At 38.2% G+C, this 22455-nt stretch overlaps 1 protein-coding gene across 7 annotated transcripts in view; it reads right to left on the bottom strand.

Moving 5' to 3' along the window:
- The window catches only part of Ice2 (interactor of little elongation complex ELL subunit 2), a 49140-nt gene that overhangs the window by 20510 nt on the left and 6175 nt on the right, over positions 1-22455 (bottom strand). For 6 of the 7 annotated variants that reach the window (XM_090358273.1, XM_090358274.1, XM_090358269.1 and 3 more), the window contains exons 4-12: positions 21592-21841; positions 20053-20172; positions 17398-17535; positions 16045-16161; positions 15712-15871; positions 14239-14420; positions 7759-8740; positions 6324-6499; positions 300-429 (exon numbers count right to left, since the gene is read on the bottom strand). In XM_090358273.1, the coding sequence (XP_090214399.1) occupies positions 300-429; positions 6324-6499; positions 7759-8740; positions 14239-14420; positions 15712-15871; positions 16045-16161; positions 17398-17535; positions 20053-20172; positions 21592-21841 (2255 nt within the window). The remainder of the gene's footprint in view (positions 1-299; positions 430-6323; positions 6500-7758; positions 8741-14238; positions 14421-15711; positions 15872-16044; positions 16162-17397; positions 17536-20052; positions 20173-21591; positions 21842-22455) is intronic. The other variant, XM_090358275.1, reaches the window with a different exon arrangement.

The following is a 22455-nucleotide window of genomic DNA, read 5'->3' as shown; positions in this document are numbered from 1 at the left end:
TTATCTCCAGTTAATCTCTAGAAAATGGGAAGTGGGGCGTGGCTCAAGGGTAGGGTGGTAGCCTTGAGCTGAAGAGCTCAAGACACAGTGCCCAGGCCTAGTTCAAGCCCCATGACCCACACACACAAAAAGTAATATATCCACTACCTGATGAGTGTAAATGTTAATCCCTCTCTCTATACACCACCCCGACAACAGAATACAATTTAAAAAAGTTCAGCATGGAAATATTTTCAATTCAATTCCAACATATATAAATATAAGAAAATTAAAAAGAGCAAAAAGTTTGTATAACATACCAACATAGAAGGAGCAGTTGGAATGCAATAAACTTTCAGTCCATAAGCGACAAAGTTCACTTTCAGTTAGAGCTTCAACTCCGTAACAACCTTGATATTCTAGTTTTGGCAGAACATATACTGGAAATTGCTGTAATGCAAGACACACTTTATCAAGCACCATTTATTTACTTTAATTACAAGTACATTGGCCTACATAAATCTTGGCCGATTTCAAAATACTTTTAGGTGATCACATTTCATCTTTATATATGGGAAAGGGTTCAGGCAGAAAAGATGGATATAAGTAGTTGGATGGAGAAAAGAATCCATGGTAGACTCAGGAAAAGGTGGGTTGAGAAGGAAGACGTTTGAACACCACTCTCAGCCCTGGTACAGGTCAGCATGGTAGGTTCATTCCTGTCAGGAGAAGTGGCTAAGGGCAGAATCCTTGCAACACACCCTGTTTTCCAAAGCTTCAATGGTAGATGCTGGAAAGCAATAACTGTATATACTAATAATTCTCAAAAGCATAGAAAAGGACTTTTTGTTGTAGTACTTTTAGGCCCTTGTCACACTGTCCATGGGTAAATATTCTGAGTAGCTTGTTTTCACCCCACGAATGGAAGAGAACTTCCATTACCATCTGTAGATATCATTATCTTCATTAATATAAAAGGCTTGATTCTAGGTAACAGGCACTGCACAAATTATCCATGCCTAGTTTACTGGTCAGGACACTAAACATTACTTAGTTTAAGGAGGATATGTAAAAATAATGCACATTTGCAAAATATAGCAATGACATTGACTTGCTTATGTCTGTCAAACTTTTTTTTTTTTTTTTTGTCGGGCTGGGAGTTTGGCCTAGTGGTTAAAGTGCTTGCCTAGCATGCACAAAGACCCGGGTTCGATTCCTTGGTACCATATACATACAAAAAAGCCGGAAGTGGTGCTGAGGCTCAAGTGGTAGAGCCCTATCCTTGAGAAAGTCCAAGGACAGTGCTCAGGCCCTGAGCTCAAGCCCAGGACTGGCAAAAAAAAAAAAAAAAAAAAAAAAATTTTTGTGGCTGTGACTGGACCTACAGTTTTATGCACGCTATGCACTGTACCACTGAGCCCAGCCCAACCCCCAAATTCTATTCTTAACAGGACTTGACTTTGAACAGGAAGACCCCTAAAGTGTCTCCTCAAAACAACAAAACAAAAAAACACATTATGCTTAGGAATATTATTAAAATCAACTAATTGTATACTGATTACTTGACAATGGTAATTCACATGTGATTTTGTCTCCTATCACTTCAGAATAGCAGAAGCTAGAGACAGAGAACTAAAGATTAAGAGTTAAGAAATTTGCATAAGGACATACTGATTTTCATCAGAGTTGGAAAAGAATAATTTATTTAAAAAATTCTCTTTTGGAGCCAGGAGTTTAGCCTAGTAGTAGAGTGCTTCCATCGCATGTACTAAGACCCCGGTTCGATTCCTTGGTACCACATACATAGAAAAAGTCGTGCTGTGCCTTCTATCTGGCAAATATAATGTAACCCTTCTATTAATTACAATAAAAAATATATATTAAAAAAAAAAAGCCAGAAGTGGTGCTGAGACTCAAGTGGTAGAGCTCTAGCCTTGAGAAAGTCCAAGGACAGTTCCCAGGCCCTGAGCTCAAGCTCCAGAACTGGCAAAAAAAAAAAAAAAAACCTTTCTGGATGGGTTGGGATAGTTGTGATGGAAGGACTTTCTTTGATAATACTAAAACTAAGTCCTAAATCTGATTTTAATTTCTATATGTCTTCTACTGCCATCTCTAGGAAGCCATGAGAAAAGCCTGAATACTTTCTCTTTCCTTAGCACTTGAAGTTTTTTTCTCACATAAAAATTAAATTTACAGTTTGTTTCCCCCCCTTGCTAAGGGTTCCCATTCTCCCTCAGTAAATGCTCTTTGGTTCTTTCTGCCAACCTTTCCCATACTCTTAAACCTTTACCTACATTCTGAAATAAGAATGTCATAGCTAGCAGCTTATTAATCCCACCATGCACCGCACCTTCTATCCTTCCTATAAATAATATTTAGCACCATCAAGAACCTTTATTCTGGTCCTAGAATATTAATGTAAGTTTTAAATGAAACTGGTCAAAACTTTTAAAAACGGGTCTGTGGTTAACAGTGACAGGATAACTACAGACAAGAGCTAATCATCCACAGTTATCTGGATTTCCTAAATACATATAGAACTAGTAAATCTCAGCCTGATACATAATCTAAATGAGCCTCTTCATTTCATTCCATCATGTGGAAGTGCCTTCTGTTTTAAGGTCTCAGAAACATAGCTCTCATTCATCGAGCAGAGATTTGATGAGAAAACAATGATCCCGAGAGCTAAAGTCTTTACTTCAGTAATACAGAATTGAAGAATCAAGGGGCAACAAAGGAAAGATGCAAGTTTTTGAACCTCAGAAGCTAAAGAAATTTTTAAGTATCTTAAAGCTTTATGTAAAAAGCTAGTGTTTTAGATAGGGAACATGAATAAGGTTGTATTTCTACATAAACAGCGGCATTAAAAAACATTTTTAGGGCCATGAGTGTAGCTTAGTGGTAGAGTGTTTGCCTAGCAGGCACGAAGCCCTGGGTTTGATTCCTCAGTACCACATACTCAGAAAAAGGCAGGAAGTGGTGCTGTGGATCAAGTGGCTGGGCACTAGCCTTGAGCAAAAAGTGTCCAGGGACAGTGCACAGGCCTTGAGTTCAAGCCCCAGGACTGGCAGGAAAAAAAAAAAAAAACACTACAAAAACACACACAAAAAACACATTTCTAAGCTTAATAAAATTGTCAGACTATAGTTATCAACTCCACTCCCTTTAAGTTCTATCCATCCCTTACCAGTACTCCTGAGGAACAACTCAAATTTTTCAGGACCTATTTGTTTGGTATAAAACATTTCAGAGCCAGGCACGGGTGGCTCATGGCAGTCAGTGAGATGTGAGGATCACAGTTCAAAGCCAGCTTGGGCACTAAAGTCCATGAAACTCCTATCTCCAATTAACCACTGGAAAGAGGTGCTGTAGCTCAAGTGGTGGAGTGCTAGCCTTGAGCTGAAGAGCTCAGGGATAGCACCCAGGCCCAGAGTTCAAGCCCCCTGATGGACAAAAACAAACAAAACAAAACTTTCAGAAATAGGTATGCTTTCTATCACAGACCTTAAACCATCACAATGACAGATACAACACAGGAAGCATTCACTGGAAAATTACTGTTGTTAGTAAAATCAGAGGACTTTTATTTAGATATGCCCTGGGCTCAACTGTTTATAGACATATTTTGGTGAAGAATGGATGACCTCTTATAATATTATATCTTGACATTTACTGACTTGACTTTAGTCAAGTGAATGTCCTTACCAAGATGTTTTGGAGAAGAATTAAATCAGTATCCCAAATTTCCTTAGGATATTCTTTAGATACTGACCACTGACAATACCAAATGATGTAGGTAAAGTGATATGGAATCACAGGGTTGAAAATGAAAGACTAGTCTCCAAATAAACTAGAGAGAAAGCAAATCCATAAAACAGTGAAAATGTGGGTTCTCACACCTACAATGCTAGCTTTTCAGGAGGCTGAGATCTGAGGATCATGGTTTAAAGTCAGACTGGGCACAAAGTCCGTGAGACTCCTATCTCCAGTTAACCACCAGAAAACCAATAGTGGCACCGTAGCCCAAGTGGTAGAGAGACAGCCTTGAGCTGAATTGCTCAGGAACAGTGCCCAAGCCCAGAGCTCAAGTCCCACGATCCACAAAAATAAAATGCAATCTATACAATCAACACTACATATATTTAAAATGTTTACAATTATGGTTTCTAAGTTAACCCCAGTTAAATACAGATGAGGTAGGAAAATTAGCAGACAACTGCAATCTTTCAATTCAGTGGACATAAACATTTATTTAGGAGACTGTTCTTTGTACTCTGGTTCTTGTATAAATAGCACCCCGTAGGGGCTGCAGACATAGCTCAGTGGTAGACTGCTTGCTTAGAACAAGTGTGGCCTTGTGATCCTTCCCCAACAGCAAGGGAAAAGAAAAACAAAAGTGGGCTGGGAGTTTGGCCTAGTGGTTAAAGTGCTTGCCTAGCATGCATGAAGACCTGGGTTCAATTCCTCAGTACCACATACATAGAAAAAAGCCGGAAGTGGTACTGAGGCTCAAGTGGTAGAGCTCTAGCCTTGAGAAAGTCCAAGGACAGTGCTCAGGCCCTGAGCTCAAGCCCCAGGACTGGCAAAAAAAAAAAAAAAAAGAAAAACAAAAGTGTATCTCATCCAACACGATTTCGTTTCTAAATAACAAGTTGGAACCAGTGATGGAAATTAAATTTAAGAATGTAATAATTTAGGAAATTCACTTCATTGGTTTTTTTTTTTCTTTTTTTTGGGGGGGGGGCAGTTGTGGGGCTTGAACTCTGGGCCTGGGCTCTGTCCCTGAGCTCCTCAGCTCAAGGATAGCACTCTACCACGTTGAGCCACAAAGCTTCTTTGGGTTTTCTGATTAACTGGAGGAAAGAGGCTCACAGACTTTCATGCCCTGGCTGGCTTTGAACCTCAATCAATCCTCAGATCTCAGCCTCTTGAGTAGCTAGGCTTACAGGTATGAGCCAAGCGCCCAGCTATACTTAGTATGTTCTTTAACAAAGCATACAAACATTATTGTGCAAAAGTTCCATCAGATAACCACATTCAAATGGACAAACTATATACTCCATAAGTGGAGTGTTTATAGTAGCCAGGTTTTACGGAAGCCCTTACACTGCTGTTAGTAGTAGGGTGTAGCATTTCCTTTTCCCTTTTCTCAGTTTTAATGATTGATTGCCAGTCCTGATGCTTGAACTCAGGGCCTAGGAACTGTCCCTGAGCTTCCTTGTATTCAAAGTCAGCACTCTACCACTTGAGCCATAGCACCACTTCTGATGTTTTCTGAGTAGTTTATTGGACAAAGAGTATCATGGATTTTTCTGTCCTGGCTGGCTCATAACTGGGATCCACAGATCGCAGCTTCCTGAGTAGCTAGGATTGTAGACATGAGCCACTGACTCCCAGGTTTTTTTTTTTTTTTTTAACATGACAGAGCAATCAGGACGTGTTCTCCCAAGATCCATGCTGCACCATCACAGAGAATCTCTGCCCCAAACCTTTTCATTCTATATTGGTTAAGGATAAATCCTATTGGGTGGTAGTTTAGATAGCAGCAATACAACAAAATGAAACAAAACAAAACAAAGGTATGCTATAAGAAGTGCATACAACAGGAAAATATTCTTTGGAGGGGAAAATAAGGAAGAGACACTTCAGTGCTTATACAATTACAATACTTGGAAGCTTCTTTATTTGCCATAATTTGGCAAAAATGCACAAAAAAAGCCAAATAAAAAATTACTCAAATTGTAATAATTTAAAAAAACACAACAAATGAGGAAAATGTTTATATCAACACCCCTCCCCCCCAAAAAACCCAAAACCAATACGGTTAAAAAAGAAAGAGATTTACAGTAGTCCTCCAACTACCATGGTAACCCTCCTTCAACACTTGTACTTATATCACCACCCAAGAAAACTCCTCAAAGAGACAGAAAAAAGGTTCAAAGTCAAAACAGAAATTTGAATTTATGGAGAAACAGTAATATATCTGTGTTAGTTACATCTATCACAGCATAGTTTTCCATGAAGTTTATACAGTCTATGAAAGGTTATTACTACATATATGTATAACTGCTATTCTCTTACTAAAATTGATCTCAGTATTATCTTTTTGTGTGTGTGTTGGTTGTGGGGTTGAACTCAGGGCCTGGTCACTGTCCCCAAGCTCTTCAGCTAGTGCTCTACCACTGAGCCACAGTGCCACTCGCAGTATTTTAATTAAAAACATTTAATTTAGAATGCCCTAAGAGTGATCAACATATTAAAATTATACCTCACAGCTATGACATATTAAATATTTATTGATTAAATACTTATTGTTCCACACAACTCCCCAGGTAACAACTTACTCTTCTGATTTTCTTCTTTTTTTTAGAACGTGGTCTTGTCTCTATCTTCTGGATACTGCAACGTACAAGTAACAACAGGTCTTGCAGGCTAAATAACTTATAAACAAAATTGCCTTCTTTTGGAGGTAAGTATTCTGATGTATCTTCAACATAGTCCTGAAGTTCATATGGCAACCCTTTAAAAACATTTCTCATTATTATTTTAAAATACAGTAATCTTCTATCATAACCCAGGATAAAACAATCAACTATTTTCTAAAGTCTTTTTTTTTTCTTTTTTGAGACAGGATCTTGCCATGTGGCTCAGGGTGGTTTTGAACTTGTAATCTTTCTACTTTTGTTTCTTGGGTGTTTTGATTACAGGGATGCACTGCCATACTCACTTTAAACAAGGTTTAAATTTTTATTTACCTTCAGTAACTTTAGGCAAAATATAAATTAGAGAATATGTCATGTGAGAAGAAAAACAGTTTAAAAAGCAATGTTATTAAAAAGTGATGCTATTAAGCCGGGCATGGTGGCTCACTCTTATAATCCTAGCTACTCAGGAGGCTGAGATCTGAGGATCACGATTCAAAGCCCAAGCACTGAAGAACAAAAAACGTGAGACTCTTATCTCTAATTAATCTCTAGAAAGGAAGTGGAGCTGTGGCTCTAGCCTTGAGCTGAAATGCTCAGGGACCATGACCAGGCCCAGGGGTAGGGTGGTAGTCTTGAGTTGAAGAGCTCAGGGACAGTGCCCAAACCCAGAGTTCAAGCTCCATGACTGACCAAGAAAAAAAAAATTAAAAAGATATTATTTCTAACCTAGGCAAAGCTAAGGATATTACATTTACTTCACAAAATTAAGAAGTACAAAACTATAGTCTAAGCTGAGTGTGGTGTAATCCTAGCTACTCAGGAGGCTTAGATCTGAGGATCCAGGTTCAAAGCCAGCCCAGGCACTAAAGTCAGTGAGACTCTTAACTCTAATTAACCTCCAGAAAACCGGAAGTGGTACTATGGCTCAAGGGGTAGCGTGTAGTCTTTAGCTCAATAGGTCAGGGACCTATGGTCAAGTCCCAGGACAGAGAAAAAACAAATGAACTATAGTAGAACATAGAGCATAAATAAATTTGGGACCGATCAATGTTTATAATTACTTTTTATGGACTTCCCTTCATCAGCTTAACATACACCTTATCTATAGTTTACTGGCTACTGACAGTACACATTGAATAAACACAGGTTACAAAACCTATAATCTCAGCTACCTACAGAGAGGGGCACTGTAGAACCTGAAACACTGCTCAATAGAATGAAAAAATGAAATATCAATGAGTAGGTAAAGATAATCAAACAGGTTCTAAGATACAGAATATGAAAGAATAACAAAGAATTAGAGCCAAGGAAGAACAAATAAAGCAGCTTAAGTTGTTTGTAAATATTTACTTACGTCCTTTTGGTTTCTGGAATGCAGAAGGCCATCCAGACTTTGGCCAACCAGAGGCATCTGAAGGAACAGAGGCCTGCTCAGACACAAGTGATTGTTTTAAATCATCTGCATTCATGAGGTTCACCTCTGGTGCTTTTTTGGAAATTGGTCTCAAGAGTTCGTCTTGCATTTTTAAAATTTCTCCCACTGGATCAAATTTTTTATATACTCTCTTGATAGGTTTTTTTAAAACACAGGAGTCTTCAGAATTGGAAGTTGTGTGGTTTCCTACAGAAGCCTGTCCTGGGGAAGAATTTGGATTTACTGGTCCAGAACTTAAAGTGGAACCTGAAGCAGCTGTCTTTCCATCACCTTTACACTCTGTATCTATAACTAGGCAGTCCTCATCTGTATCGCTACTGCAAGGAACTACTTTCTCAGCACTAGCTGCTTCCACTGTAGTAGCCTTGTCTTTTGAATTGTCTGTGTTGTCTAGAACATTTAGTCTTTTATCATTGGCACACAGTGTATCTGTGGCCATACCATTTTCAGATGAGTTTTCAGTTTCTCTAGAACTTTCTAACTGTAAGGTATCAGATGTTTCCATGCCCTTATCTGGCATCAAAGCCTTGTCAGAACAGGGCACCTGTTTATCACATGCTGTGAGACTTGGATTGTCTTTACATTTGCCCTCTTCAGGGCCACTTTCCATACCAGTTACCAGTTGTTTCTCCTTCTTCAATTGTTCCATTAGAATCTGAGCCAAGCTCCTAGAACTAGTAGCAATGTCTGGTGTAGCTGGAGCCACAGGCACAGGTGCTACTTTGGCAACCACAGGAGTATCTGTCATGATGGATTCCGTGGAAGTACTGGCTGGAATTGGTGACTTGGGTGGTTTGGTGATGGTTACTCCAAATGTTTCAAGTTCTGTGACATCTTCATCAAAATTCAAATCCAAACTTTCATGAGACTCAATTTTTCGGCATTCAACTTCACTGGATGTCTTTGAAGAAAATATATTGGCAAATCATTATTAAAAATTTCAGGCCATATCTCACCTCTTAATCTCTTAATGCTCCTATTTCTCTTTTTTGTTTTTTTGCTAGTCTTAGGGCTTGAACTCAGGGCCTGTGCATTGTCCTTGGGCTTTCTCAGGGTTAGTGCTCTAGCCACAGCATCACTCCTGGCTTTTTCTATGTATGTGGCTATCAAGGAATTGAACCTGGGTCTTTGTGCATGTTAGGCAAGCACTCTTACCATTAGGCCAAACTCCCAGCCCCTTAATGTTCCTATTTCTCTTTTTTAACAGACAAAAATGTCTAATGGCTCTGAAAAGTTGCTGCTTAAAATGACAGTAAACTATGAGCCACTATTTAAGCTCATTTTCCCTTTGGTATGTCCAGGAACACAAAACAAATTTACCAAATTGTACCAGCCTAGGAAAGAGTACACTCTGAACTACCACACTCTGAGAGGAATTTCCACTTGTCACAAAATAGATAGGACCATCAAGAAGAAGAAATATAGGGACATCAAGGGACAAACAAGGCAGTGATGACTACTTCCATCTACTCTATACATCCTGGGAGACACTTGCACTTGGCTGATATGGAGCAGAGTCTCTTAGCTGCTGTGAGGAAATGTCAGTTGGTGACATTCTTTCCACATGTACTCAGGGAAAACAACTGAGTAATATGAGTGGACAGAATGGACAGGGTTTATTGTATTCTAGGACATGAAGTCATTGAGGTTGGAGTTTCTCATATACAGTTTTGATAATGGAAAAACTACTCACTGCTTTAAGTTATTCAGACACACACACACACACACACACGCGCACACACGCGCGCGTATGTATTCCCTTCCCCAGCTGAGAGAAAAGTACTAAGAGAAAGTTCCTTCCTCAATCTGGCAAAACCCTGTAGCTAATACCATGGAAATCCAGTTATGGGCTATGTATAGCACTAACTTGTCAGTTTAGGATTTGGGAGAAAGTATCAGAAATCAGAAAGATCAACCTCAAATTTCCCAGGGTTAATTAAGTAGGATGACATTTCAGATTTGTTCTAAAAATTAGATGAAAAAATAACTAGAAGAATATATTTACTTCTATTTCTTGTCATAGTACCTGGCACTCGGAAGTAGTTTCTCATTAGATGATAACTCTAACTAAAAATGAGTAGCAAATTTAGTACAAAAGCAAAGTTAAACTACACGCTGCTTACACGAAGGCATTGTTCATACAAGGTTACAGGCAAAACACTAGGGGTCAAGAGTGGGGCTTCTCGGTACAGCCAGCTTGAGGCTATACCTTGGTACTGCTGAAGAATTCAATAAATAAAAATAACTGGACATAATATCAAGAAACAAAAAGAGGAATCACCATGAACTGAACACAAAAGTGCTAGATAGCAACAGGAGAAGGCAATGTTGAAAAATGATGGAATCAAGACGAACAGATAACAGTCACGAACTGTGATACACCAAATACTAAGAGCAAAGGAGACACTCAAAAGTAAAAGGACTGTGTGCAGATGGACACATATACTTGGCCAATGATGCAGTCTCTAAGTAAATGAATGATATTAATGATAGTATGAATGGTATTAATCAAATGACTGAATGACCAAAAACACACATACATAATATACACAGACTACAAAGATATACCTTTTCCCTCAAGAATCCAGGGAGGTATTTCCAAAAATGGACTACAGTTAATAGACAAACAGAATTTCAACAGAGTGCAAGGTAGTATCTGCTAAGGTCTTACTCTGTTTAGAAAGAAATAAGATTAGAAATCACTAAGAAAAATTGAAACAGCAAACCCAAGTACTTGGCGATCCAAAAAGCATTCTGAACTATCAGACAAAAGAAATCAAACCGATCATTCCAAAACACCAAGCAAAAAAAGGAGAATGTTAGACATTAAGTATCTTCAGGTGAGGCCTGGTGTGACTGTACCTTCTATACATTATTTCACTTACTTTTGCTAGGAGATCCTAGCAGTTGAGATAGCTTACTTCAAAACGCATGTGTCCCAACTGATTGGCTTTTGGTTCCACATTGACTCCTGATTTGGAACCCTATGGGGTCCCCCTTAATCTCATGATCTGCCAAAAGCACAGCTTATTGCACAGTTGTCTCTTCAGAATTGGTAAATACCATCCAGGACGAAAATGATCATAAGTGGCAGGCTTACCTCCTAGATTCCTGTCTTCCCCAAGATCTCAACCCTCTACCTTGCCTTATCAGCAATATGATGCTTATAAGAAATGTGAATATTTTCTTCCAGAAATACTTTTCTTAATTGCCAGCCGTAATGGAAAGGTCTATATTGCCATTAGTAATGCAAGTTACTTCTACTTCCTATCCCTCTGAACCTAATGTATGTGCCTTTGTAGCATTTGTTACTTCCTGACATTCACCTACTACTGAAAGAAGTCTTGAACCCATTTATAAAAGTCAGATGTGAAAGAAGAAAATGTAAGAAGAATTGAAAGGGCCTTATGCCATACACATTGTAAAACTATTGAGGAAAATGGCAAAGGCAAACAGAGAAAAACATATAAACAGATATAAAAATTAGCGATCAATATCCTTAAAATTCACTTAAGGAAGTGTAAGGAAAACACTAGCGTATTTATTCCCCCCTCCCCATACCCACTGCCCATCTTGGGGCTTGTACTCAGAATCTGGGCACTGTCCCTGAACTTCTTTGTGTCCAAGGCTACCGCTCTACCACTTGAGCCACTGTGGGACTTCTAGCTTTTTCTGAGTAGTTTATTGGAGATAAGAGTTTCATAGACTTTTCTGCCCAGACTAGCTTCAAACCATGATTTTCAGACCTCAGCCTCTAAAGTAGCTAGGATTACAGGCACGAGCCTCTGGCATCTAGTTTTATTCTTTAAATTTCATTCCTTCACGTTTTGGTTTACGTGTCTTATTCTCAGATAGGCCTTCTTGGTCACAATTATAAAACAGCCCCATCTCCATCCATCTCTCAGTTTCCTTGGCTTATTCTCTTTTTTTTCTCTACAACTTTATCACTTTTGGGGGACTGGGTTGGAGGAAGGCTATTGGTTTGCTTTTTGTTTTGGTGCTGCTTATTAAATGTCTGTCCTGTGGCTAGGAGTTTGGCCTAGTGGTAGAGTGCTTGCCTGTCATGCACAAAGACTCAGGTTTGATTCCTCTGTACCTCATACATAGAAAAGGGGAGAAGTGGTGCTGTGGCTCAAGTGGTATAGCTCTAGCCTTGAGAAAGCCCAAGGACAGTGCTCAGGTCCTGAGTTCAAGCCCTGGAACTTGGAAAAAAAATAATAAAAGGAATAAATGTCTGTCTTCCACTACTACTAAAGCAAGCTCTGAGACAAAACACTTTATTCTTATCCATGGCTGTATCCTCAGTGTATAGAAAGGAATCTCTACTCAATAAAAATTTGTGGAACGAATGATTTGTCTATAAGAGGAATAATTTACTTTAATAACCATATTGAAGATATTTTAAAATACATAAAGCAGATAATTATACAGTACCAAGTATTATTCTAATACTTTACACATAATAACTCATTTAAACCAAACAACCACATGAGTTAGTTGGTATGATACCCATCTTACAGATGAGCAAACTAAACAGAGAGGTTATATAATCAGCCAATGTTGATTATGTATACTGAACAATATGAACAATCTGGCCAAATATTCTCTATACCAATGAAACTCATTGGTTCCTTTTCATACTTAAGAAACCTAGAATGAGACCAAATTAAATCCACATAGTAATCACCACCAAGATCACGACATCACAGAGCTATTAACACATATGCTATAAACAACTGCTTGCAAACTTTAAGGGTTACAACTGTGCAGTTAATGCTCATGATAAACAAGTCAAGTAGGTATTTTCCAACTTTTTGTTTATGGAAATAAAAAAGAAACAAAGAAACAAACTAAGGTTTGAGGAGTTCAAAGTTCATTTCAAGGTTGAATGTAAAGACAGTGAAGTCTTCTGCACTTGGGGAGTTTATTTGTAAAAGTACAATCACATTCACTCAAACTTCAGGACTGAGCATTCTCTATTCTACAGACGGACATCTACTGTTACTTGGTCCCACAGTAGTACGTAGACAGAGTGCAGATTTGTACATGCAGGCAGAAACATTTTTTTCTTAAACAAATACTTAACCACATTTGTTTTTAAGCTTTCAAAAGTCCACACATAACCTTTAAGAAAACAGATCTGTTATCTAATTGGTCTCATTTTGCGACCTTTGTAAGTCAGTGAACTCTTTAAAATTCTAGGATTTGACTTTGAGATTTGGAATTCATTGGAATAAGTCTTGGACCATAACCAAGTATTTTATAACCGTGCAACACACACTTCACAGAAGACACATGTAGTCTCACTGAAGTGAGGATTTGCTGTTGTGTGTTTTGTTTTTTGCAATTAATAACCATTCACCTTTTTGTGCTAACAATGTACCTTGGTACATTTATATGCACTGGGTAGTGATCACTAAGGATATAAAGTTTATCCATCATTTCAATCATTTGTCATGTCCTTGTTCTGAGAACATTTCAATTCCTCCCTTCTCACTGTGCAGAATTAATTGTAGCTACAGTCTCTTTTCTGTATAACAGGTCAGCAGAACTTATATCTCCTAACTGACCCGACTTTTTACCTCTTAACACAATCTTTCCTAACCTCCACTGCTCAGCCTCTGGTAACCATAATTCTACTCTCATCAGCTTAACGGTTTTAGATTTCACACAAGTGAAACCATGAAGCTTTTGTATGTGCCCGTCTTAGATCACTTAATATTTTGATCTGCAGGTATGTCCGTGGTGCTGCAAATGACAGGATTTTCTTCTTTTTCAAGGTTCAATGGAATTCCAGTGTATTGATATCCATTAGTGGATTCCATATCTTGACTACTCTTCAAGCAATATAGAAGTTTGGGTATCTCTTTTGTTTCTTTTATCCATTTTAAATATGTATATCAAAGAGAGATTGCTAGATCCAGTGGTAGTCCTATTTTTGATTTTTTGAGGGATCTACACTGTTTTCCCCAGGACTGTACTGACTTACATTTCCATCTACACTGTATAAGAATTCCCCTTTCCCTGTACCCTCACCAGCATTTTTTTTTTTAATCTTTTTGATTATATCCATTCTAACCAAAGGGAAAGGTCAGGTCATTGTGATTTTGGTTGCATTTCCTGACAATTAATGATGATGAATATTTTTCATATACTTGTCAGCTATATGAACATTGTTTTGAGAAACATCTATTCAGATCACTTCCCAAAATTAGATCCATTTTTAAGTGCAACATCAAAACTATCATATTAGCAGTGGGCTACATAATGTTTTGATACATGCAAACTGTATACTAAAGACAGAATTCCTAACTAAATTCAGAGGCTTGCAAGAAAACCTTATGTCTCAAAAGGATCAACAAGTCCATTGTCCTGAGGGAGGGGAATAGCAGTACATACGTCCATCTCTGGCACAGACTCTTCAGGTTTGTCCATGAACACTGCGGAGACTGGAACCAATGTATTTTTGGACATCATAGATTTTAATGGAACTTCATGGAAGATTTGATTTCTCTCTCTCATTGTCATTTGCTTTGAGGGAAGTGGTGAATTAATATAAATGACTTTAACTGGTTTGGAACCTTAAAATAGAAACAGAAGTCAAGGTGTAATTAGTATTTAGTAGGTTTTTCTTGCTTTTACATTTACCATAGTGGGGATTGAAGTCAAGGCCTCCCACTCTTCCACTTCAATTACAGCCCTCATCTTTTGCTCATATTTTGTTTTCTGAGATAGGAACTTGCTGACTTTGCCCAGACTAGACTCAAAAATTCATAATCTTCCTGCTTCTCCCTCCTGAATACTTAGCATTATATAGACTCACCATTCCTACCTTCAGGTACTTTTATTAAAAAAAAAAAACAAAAAACAAAGGATCAATAAACGAAGAGACAATGGATAAGGACTGTTGCACATGTCTCTTGCCATTCTTGCATTAAGATGATTTTCAAATCTTTTAGAAAGTTAATTGAGAAAACCCAAGTAGCAAGTGCTCCCTTCTAACAATGTATAAAAAGGATTTTCTAGTTTCCAACAATTCTTTGTAATGAAATTTTTACCAGAGAATATATTACATTTAAATCTAATTCATTCTTCTGGTTCACTTACGGTAATTTGTGGTGTTGTAGTTATCAAAATTAAATGTAAAAGCCACATAAGATAAATATAAGCCACAACAATGGAGATATCTTTTGAGTACAGGAGCTAAAGTGCAAATATTAATTGTGTTGTCGACAGAGAGACTAGCCAGTCGATCACAGGTATAGACCTACATTAATTCTGATTTTCTTTAACAGATAAGGAAATAAGTCCTGGAAACTCACACATTGAAATTATCTAATGAAGTACTGTATTTCTTTGGCCCAGTGAAAGACAGCCTCTCATAATTTCATGTGGCCTGGCCACACTAAATCACAATTACTTTTTCTCTCTCCCCCACATGCTACAGACCCAAAACATTATTTAGGAGTCAATTTTACTATAGCTTTCTGTTTGTAAAAACTCTTGAACAGGGACCGGGAGTTTGGCCTAGTGGTTAAAGTGCTTGCCTAGCATGCATGAAGACCCGGGTTCGATTCCTCGGTACCACATACATAGAAAAAAAAGCCGAAGTGGTGCTGAGGCTCAAGTGGTAGAGCTCTAGCCTTGAGAAAGTCCAAGGACAATGCTCAGGCCCTGAGCTCAATCCCAGGACTGGCAAAAAAGAAAAAAAAACAAAAAACCTCTTGAACTTAAATATCAACTTTACATACTCCTTAAATCAAGCTTTCATTTCTGTGTCTAACAAAGGACCATCTCTGTTTGGATAGCTAAAATGGACTGTATTAACACCAGAAAGCATTACTTTACATTGTACACCGGAACTCCACAAACCTGCAACAGGCACTAGTTGAACACACACTGGAATTTCCCACTGTTCCTTGTAGCTTGGTCCATGATTGTTTAGTAATGTAAATAGTGATTGACTAGTGAGAGCTATCTGAGGATGGTACCTTGAAACAAGCTTCTCAGCATTTGGATCTTTACTGATATCCTGAAAAACAAATTGTTACTTGGTTACACTCATTTATTTCAATGTCTTTGATGAAATAAATGAAATGTCCCACTGGACACTTGGGAACCTTCATGCTAGGTCTGTGGAGGCAGAGATACCCAAGGCATCTCTGAGGAATTAACTAATTAATTCTGGAAAAATTAAGTACTTACAGAGTGCATGGCTTCTGCGATCTGTTTTGGTATCTCAGTGGAAGACAAGTCATCTTTTGAGAGATATAACTTTGCGGGCATTGAGGGAAATACCGTTTTCACAAATTTTACATTGCCCTAAATAAACAACAAAGAGAATGTAGTGTTATAAAAATCCTAATTTCTTTTCCCCCTAAAAACAGTAACTTTCATTGTAGGAATTTTTAACTAAGACTCATCATTCTACTAGATTCAGATGTCAAATTTAGAACCTCTCGTTAAGCCAAGATGTTCTTTCATGTTTTTGACTCACAACTACTACCAACGTATTTTTGTTGTGATCTTTCCTTGTTGATTTTTTTTTTGTGTGTGTGTTGTTGTTTTTTTTTTTTTTTTTGCCAGTCCTGGGGCTTGAACTCAGGGCCTGAGCACTGTCCTTGGACTTTCTCAAGGCTACAGCTCTACCCCTTTGAGTCATGACACCACTTCCAGCTTTTTTTCTGTATATGTGGTACCAAAGAATTGAACCTAGGGCTTCGTGCATGCTAGGTGAGCACTCTATCACTAGGCTAAACTCATGGCCCTAAAGAAACACTTTTTTTTTTTTTTTGCCAGTCCTGGGGCTTGAACTCAAGGCCTGACCCTTTCTCTTGGGCTTCCTCAAGGATAGTACTCTACCACGTGAGCCACCACACCATTTCCAGTTTTTTCTTTGTATGTGGTACTGAGGAATCGAATTGGACCCGGGAATTTGTGCATGCTAGGCAAGCACTCTACCACTAGGCCATGCTCCTGGCCCTTTTGTTATGATCTTTTTCTAAGTCCAAGAGAAAGCTTTCATGGAATTTTCCATGCAAGTCCATTTTCTCTTTTTATGAAGCATCAATCAAAAGGAGACAGTGGAAATTAAAGTATTCTCTATATGTAATTCTAATATGTCTATGACCAAATTTCTTTAAAAAAAAAAAAAAAAGCAAGCTTATTGGGCATTGGTGCTCACACCTGTAATCCTGGCTACTTAGGAAGCTGAGATAAAACTGGAAGTGGACCTATGGCTTAAGTGGTAGAAAGCTAGGGCTAGCCTTGAGCAAAAAAGCTAAGGGACAGCACCCAAGTGTTAAGTTCAAGCCCCAGTACTGGCATAAAATAAATAAAATAAAAACAGTTTTCTACTGAAACTCTGGAGCATTAAGGGAAATTGGTAAATGAGATGCTATTTTTTTTTAAACATCAAATTTTTGCTTCCATAAAATAAACAGATTTGTATTATAATTCAAAAAGTGATCTCATTATCCTTCAGAATTTAACAATATGAATATGAAACACAGATGATGTTTTAGCCCCAACAGCCCTATGTTTGCAATATGACCTTACCAACACAAGAAGAGTTTTTTCTAATTTCAATCCCATCTCGGTTCTGAATGGGAAGAATCCCATTAAGCTGGTGACTTCATGGAGAGAAAAAAATTCTGGGTACTTCTTTACTTGCTCAATACAAGCTCTTAAAATATGCTAGGAAACAAAGTAGGCAAAAACTCGTTAGTATTATATTCCTGTAGTAATGCCACAAAATCTTTTAGTTACATGTGACTATACATTAACTCACTAAAAAAGTTAGTTCCGTTCCATTGGTCAGGCTTAACGATTCACACGTATTATATGTTGCTTATCTGATTTCATCTGCTAGTTTTCATAACAAATTTTTAACCTATTTTCCTAAAATACTAACATTTAATCATACTAAAATTAGCAGTCTTATTAAAGTTTAAAGTTACAGAAGACATGTCATATTTTCCTCTCTATTTAAGAAACTGTCCAAGAAATAAAGCCCTATGAAAATTTCAACACAATCTTCGGCACTGAAAGCAATTACATGAATGATTAGAAATAAATATGTTTAATATTCTACAAAGGTTTCCAACTACAGTCAAGGTAGTAGTGTTTTTATAGGCCATATTGTAATCTACAATCTAAAATGATGAGAAATTTTATAACTAATTCAAATGATGAAGCACTTTTTGTTCTCTTCAGTTTTCCAAGTATTAATGACTAATCAGAATTATATTTCAATTGTGGTAACACGTAAACAACTCAGAGAAGCCTAGTAATTAAAGCATACATTATCTTCTAAGACACACATTTTTTCCCTCCTGTCAATGTTATTTGAACCTTTGAAAATGTATTTTGGATTGCAAAAGCTTGGCAATCAGTATATCTTTATAATAAAATATATCGCCTCTCATTTCAGATATTTGTAAAATATATTACAGATGAGTAACTCTGGGACTATTTCTGCTGTAGGTTCCTATCTCCTCCCCTTTTTCCATTCCTTACTTCTCAATATCTTTTACATTTTTCCTCCTCCATTACATTTCCCAATATTATTCAAGATATTATGCTAATGGAGACTTGTGCATATAAAAATATCTGCATAATAATTTTGCTCCTCATTTATGTTAGTGGGCTGGACTCGCATGGTCCAGCCAGGCTAGCAAACGTGAAACCCTAAACTCAAAAGCCCAATTCTAACCAGGCTCTGGTAGCTAGCACCTGTAATCCTACCTACTAAGGAGGCTAAAGATTGAAGCCAGCCTAGGCAGGAAACCAATCAATTATCAAAAAAGTAGTGGAGGAGGAGGAGGAGGAAGAGGAGGAAGAGGAGGAGGAGGAGGAGGAGGAGGAGGAGGAGGAGGAGGAGGAAGAGGAGGAGGAGGAGGAGGAGGAAGAGGAGGAGGAGGAGGAGGAGGAGGAGGTGGTGGTGGTGGTGGAGGTGGTGGTGGTGGAGGTGGTGGTGGCGGCTTAAAGCAAAAGAAGGCAGCACCTAAGTACAGAGTTAAATCCTCAGGACTGGCATATACACACATACAGAAAACCCAATACCACCAAAGAACATATGATACTAATTGACTCCACCTGTAATGTTTCCCTCCTATGGCAGTCATTACTAGGATATGAGCATGAAAAGGGAAGCAATAACTAAGGGATAAGGATTATTCTACTCACATACTTATTGTTACATGACTCTTGGAAATACCCAGTTGGACATTACAGTGTTGTTTAACTGAATTCCACTCAGTTCAGTATGAAAAGAGAATCTGGAGCTGGGTGTGGTGGCTTACACCTGCAATCCTAGCTATTCAAGGCTGAGATCTGAGGATGTGGAAGTGGAGCTGTGGCTCAAGGGATAGGGTGGTAGCCTTGAGCTGAAGAGCTCAGGGACAGTGGTAAGGCCCAGAGTTCAAGCCCTATGACTGACCCCCCCCCCCCCAAAAAAAAGGCTTTACACCTATTCTCTGATAATACATTACAATGTCTCTCACTTTACCTGTTGTTTCACTTTTGTTTCAGATACTTTATCTCAACCAACAACTGAAAATACTCGGAATATTCCAGAAATAAGCCATCTGTAAGTTCTACTAAGCCGTGCCTTTTCTTTACCTAGCATGGTAAAATCTCATGATATCCACTTCATCTGGCTCAGGATAGAAATGACTCCTTTGTCTAGCACATCCACATTGTGGATGCTACCCCCAGGCAGTCTCTTACTATCCATGTCACTTGCCAGAGGGACCACTGTGGTATTGCACAGTTTACAAAAGCCAACAGTAGTCAAGTGCCTACCTCGTTCACCTCAATTTACTTCATCACGCAGGCTCTGTATCACTTCACATCATCACAAAGGATGGAGTGCCGGAGTAAAGGACACTGTATTCACGTAAGTCTTATGACAATGTGTTATTGTGCTATTTTATTAATATACTCTTTACTTACCTAATTTATAAATTTTATCATAGGAATGTACATAGATGGAAAGGCAGTTTTATAAACATTATCAAAATAAGCATACTCCAGTGCACAATTTTGAGATGCTATTATTTCTATGTTTTTAACCACTAAAAATCAAGGGACTACATGTATCTCATCTAAACTGGTCATACTGATAGTTTCTTGTGCTTGTGGCAGGACGGTGACAGTTAAGAATGCTGCTGCCTGTCACACGACAGGGACATAAATGATTTTTTTTTTTACCTCTGTGAAAAGACGGGCATCATCAGAAAGCATATTATAATCCTGGGCACACTTCTTTGCAGAGTTCTGCAAAAACTTTAGGAATTCAACCACTTCTTCATTCACATGCTTCTTCATGTCCTGATTTGTAAAACAGTACACATTGCTTAGAGTAAGTTCCATCAAATAAACTCACATCTGTAATCCTAGCTACTGAGGAGGCTGAGATCAGAGAATCATGGTTCAAAGCCAGCCTGGGTACCAAAAACCATGTGACTCTTATCTCCAATTAATCACTAGAAAATGGGAAGTGAGGCTGTGGCTCATGGGGTAGGGCGGTAGCCTTGACTGAAGAGCTCAGGGACAATGCCCAGGCCCAGAGTTCAAGCCCCATGACCCACACACACACAAAAATCATTTGTCAATCACTGTTGTAATGATTTGGACTTATAGAAAAATTAAAGAAATATACCAAAGCTAAGCCCCAAAAGAAGTTAGTAAGAATTGCAATATAATGTTAAATATCTTATTAAATATCCTAGGTATTGGAGGTCAGTAGCAGAGAGTAAGCTTTGTAGAGTACAATCTTAGCATGTATGAAGCACTTGGCTTAATCCATAATATACGTGTGCGTGCATACACAAACCCCCTCCTCCCACAAAAACCAATGAACATTTAAAACAATTCCAAAAAACAATACAAAACCAAATAAACAATATTGAGTTCAAGCCCAGGACTGGCAGAAGAAAAAAAAAAAAAAGAAAAGAACAATCATGGGTATATACAAATATTTAGATGTTTAGCATAGCATCATTTACAAATAACTCAGAATTTTAAAACAATTTATAGTGATGAATAATTTAAAATTGTGAGGGGTGCAGGAAGTTCAAGTCTTTAAGTAGGAAAGCCAACCCAGCTAAAAAAAAGGCCTTTAGATTCTCCAGTTGACCAGCAAAAAGCTGGAAATGGAGGTGTGGCTCAAGTGATAGAGTGCCAACCTTGAGTGAAAGAGATAAGTGAGGGCCAGGAACTTGGCCTAGTGGTTCAAGTGCTTGCCTAGCATGCACGAAGACCCGGGTTTGATTCCTTGGTACCACATATATAGAAAAAGCTGGAAGTGGTGCTGAGGCTCAAGTGGTAGAGTTCTAGCCTTGAGAAAGTCCAAGGACAGTGCTCAGGCCCTGAGCTCAAGCCCAGGAATGGCAAAAAAAAAAAAAAGAGATAAGTGACAGCCAAGGCTCTGAGTTCAAGCCCCAGCACCAATACCAGCAGCAAAACAAAAACCTTAAAATTGTTATACTATGCTAATATAAGTACATAACTATTATAAGCTATGTACAGTGAGCTGGACAGAAAAGCTCAGAAGTGGAAGAAATGTCTGAATGATACATAACAGAACCAACCAAAGCATTAAAAGTACTAATTCTCTATCAAACTCCCTACTTTTTTATTTGTGTAAATATGACTATACCTAAAACAATAAAATTTAAGGAAAAAATTTAAGAAAAATACTTCCCGTTTTTTTTAGTAGGTTTAACTATACCTGATTAGAATACATACCAAATACTCCAAGTATTCACTTTTGTTTATTCCAATGGCTTTGGAATTTGCTGGAATCTTTGCATATTTAACTAACGAATCCACATAAGTCCTCTGCTCTCTCTGTGAGAAGCGAGAGAAACGAGGATAAGGAACTCTTGGTTTTGGAAGAACCACCATTCCAACTTTCTCCTTTGTTTGAGGTGCTGAACTAACTGTCGGCTCATTTTCCACAGAATTTGCTGAGGCATTCAGATTTTCTCCTATACGTCTGGAAAAAAAAATCAATAATTTACAGAGCTTTTCCCATGAAGATTACTCTCACGGAACTTCCTAGTTCTCAATCAAAAGGGAGAATGCAGTTGATTAACAGAGTAAAATAAACTCTAGATTGTTACCCAGCTCTGCCACCTGGGTTTGATGACAGTCATGCAGTGCTGACTAAGTCTTTTGGAGGAAGGGGTCACGGTGTGAACTCACTTCAACTACCTGACTGACTAGAAGAGGGGAAACTTCCACTGGCTATTCAGTTGGAATGGTTATTTTCCTTTCCTTAAGCGTAGGAAGCCATTCCTGCCCTTATGTATGCATTTGCGTATTATTACGACACTAACTATTCTCATTAGCAAACATTATAAGCACAAGTGGGTTTCACTGTGATAACTATAGATGCACAGGGTATACTTTGAACAAGTTCACCCTCTCCCGATCTTTTAAACACTGTTTGGTGGATTTCACTGTGCCATCTCCATACAAATATATACATTACACCCTTGGATCCTCTTTACCCATAGTACCCTCTCCCTCCCTCCTTATCACCACCCTGATCAGTCAGTCCCTCTTTTAGACTTTAAGTCCCACCACTACCATTACCATTATCACCAT

The sequence above is a fragment of the Megascapheus bottae genome, chromosome 25 (assembly GCF_031878675.1).
Source record: "Megascapheus bottae isolate mThoBot1 chromosome 25, mThoBot2.hap1, whole genome shotgun sequence".
NCBI classification, from domain to species: domain Eukaryota; kingdom Metazoa; phylum Chordata; class Mammalia; order Rodentia; family Geomyidae; genus Megascapheus; species Megascapheus bottae.
This window is presented reverse-complemented; position numbering and strand designations above follow the sequence as displayed.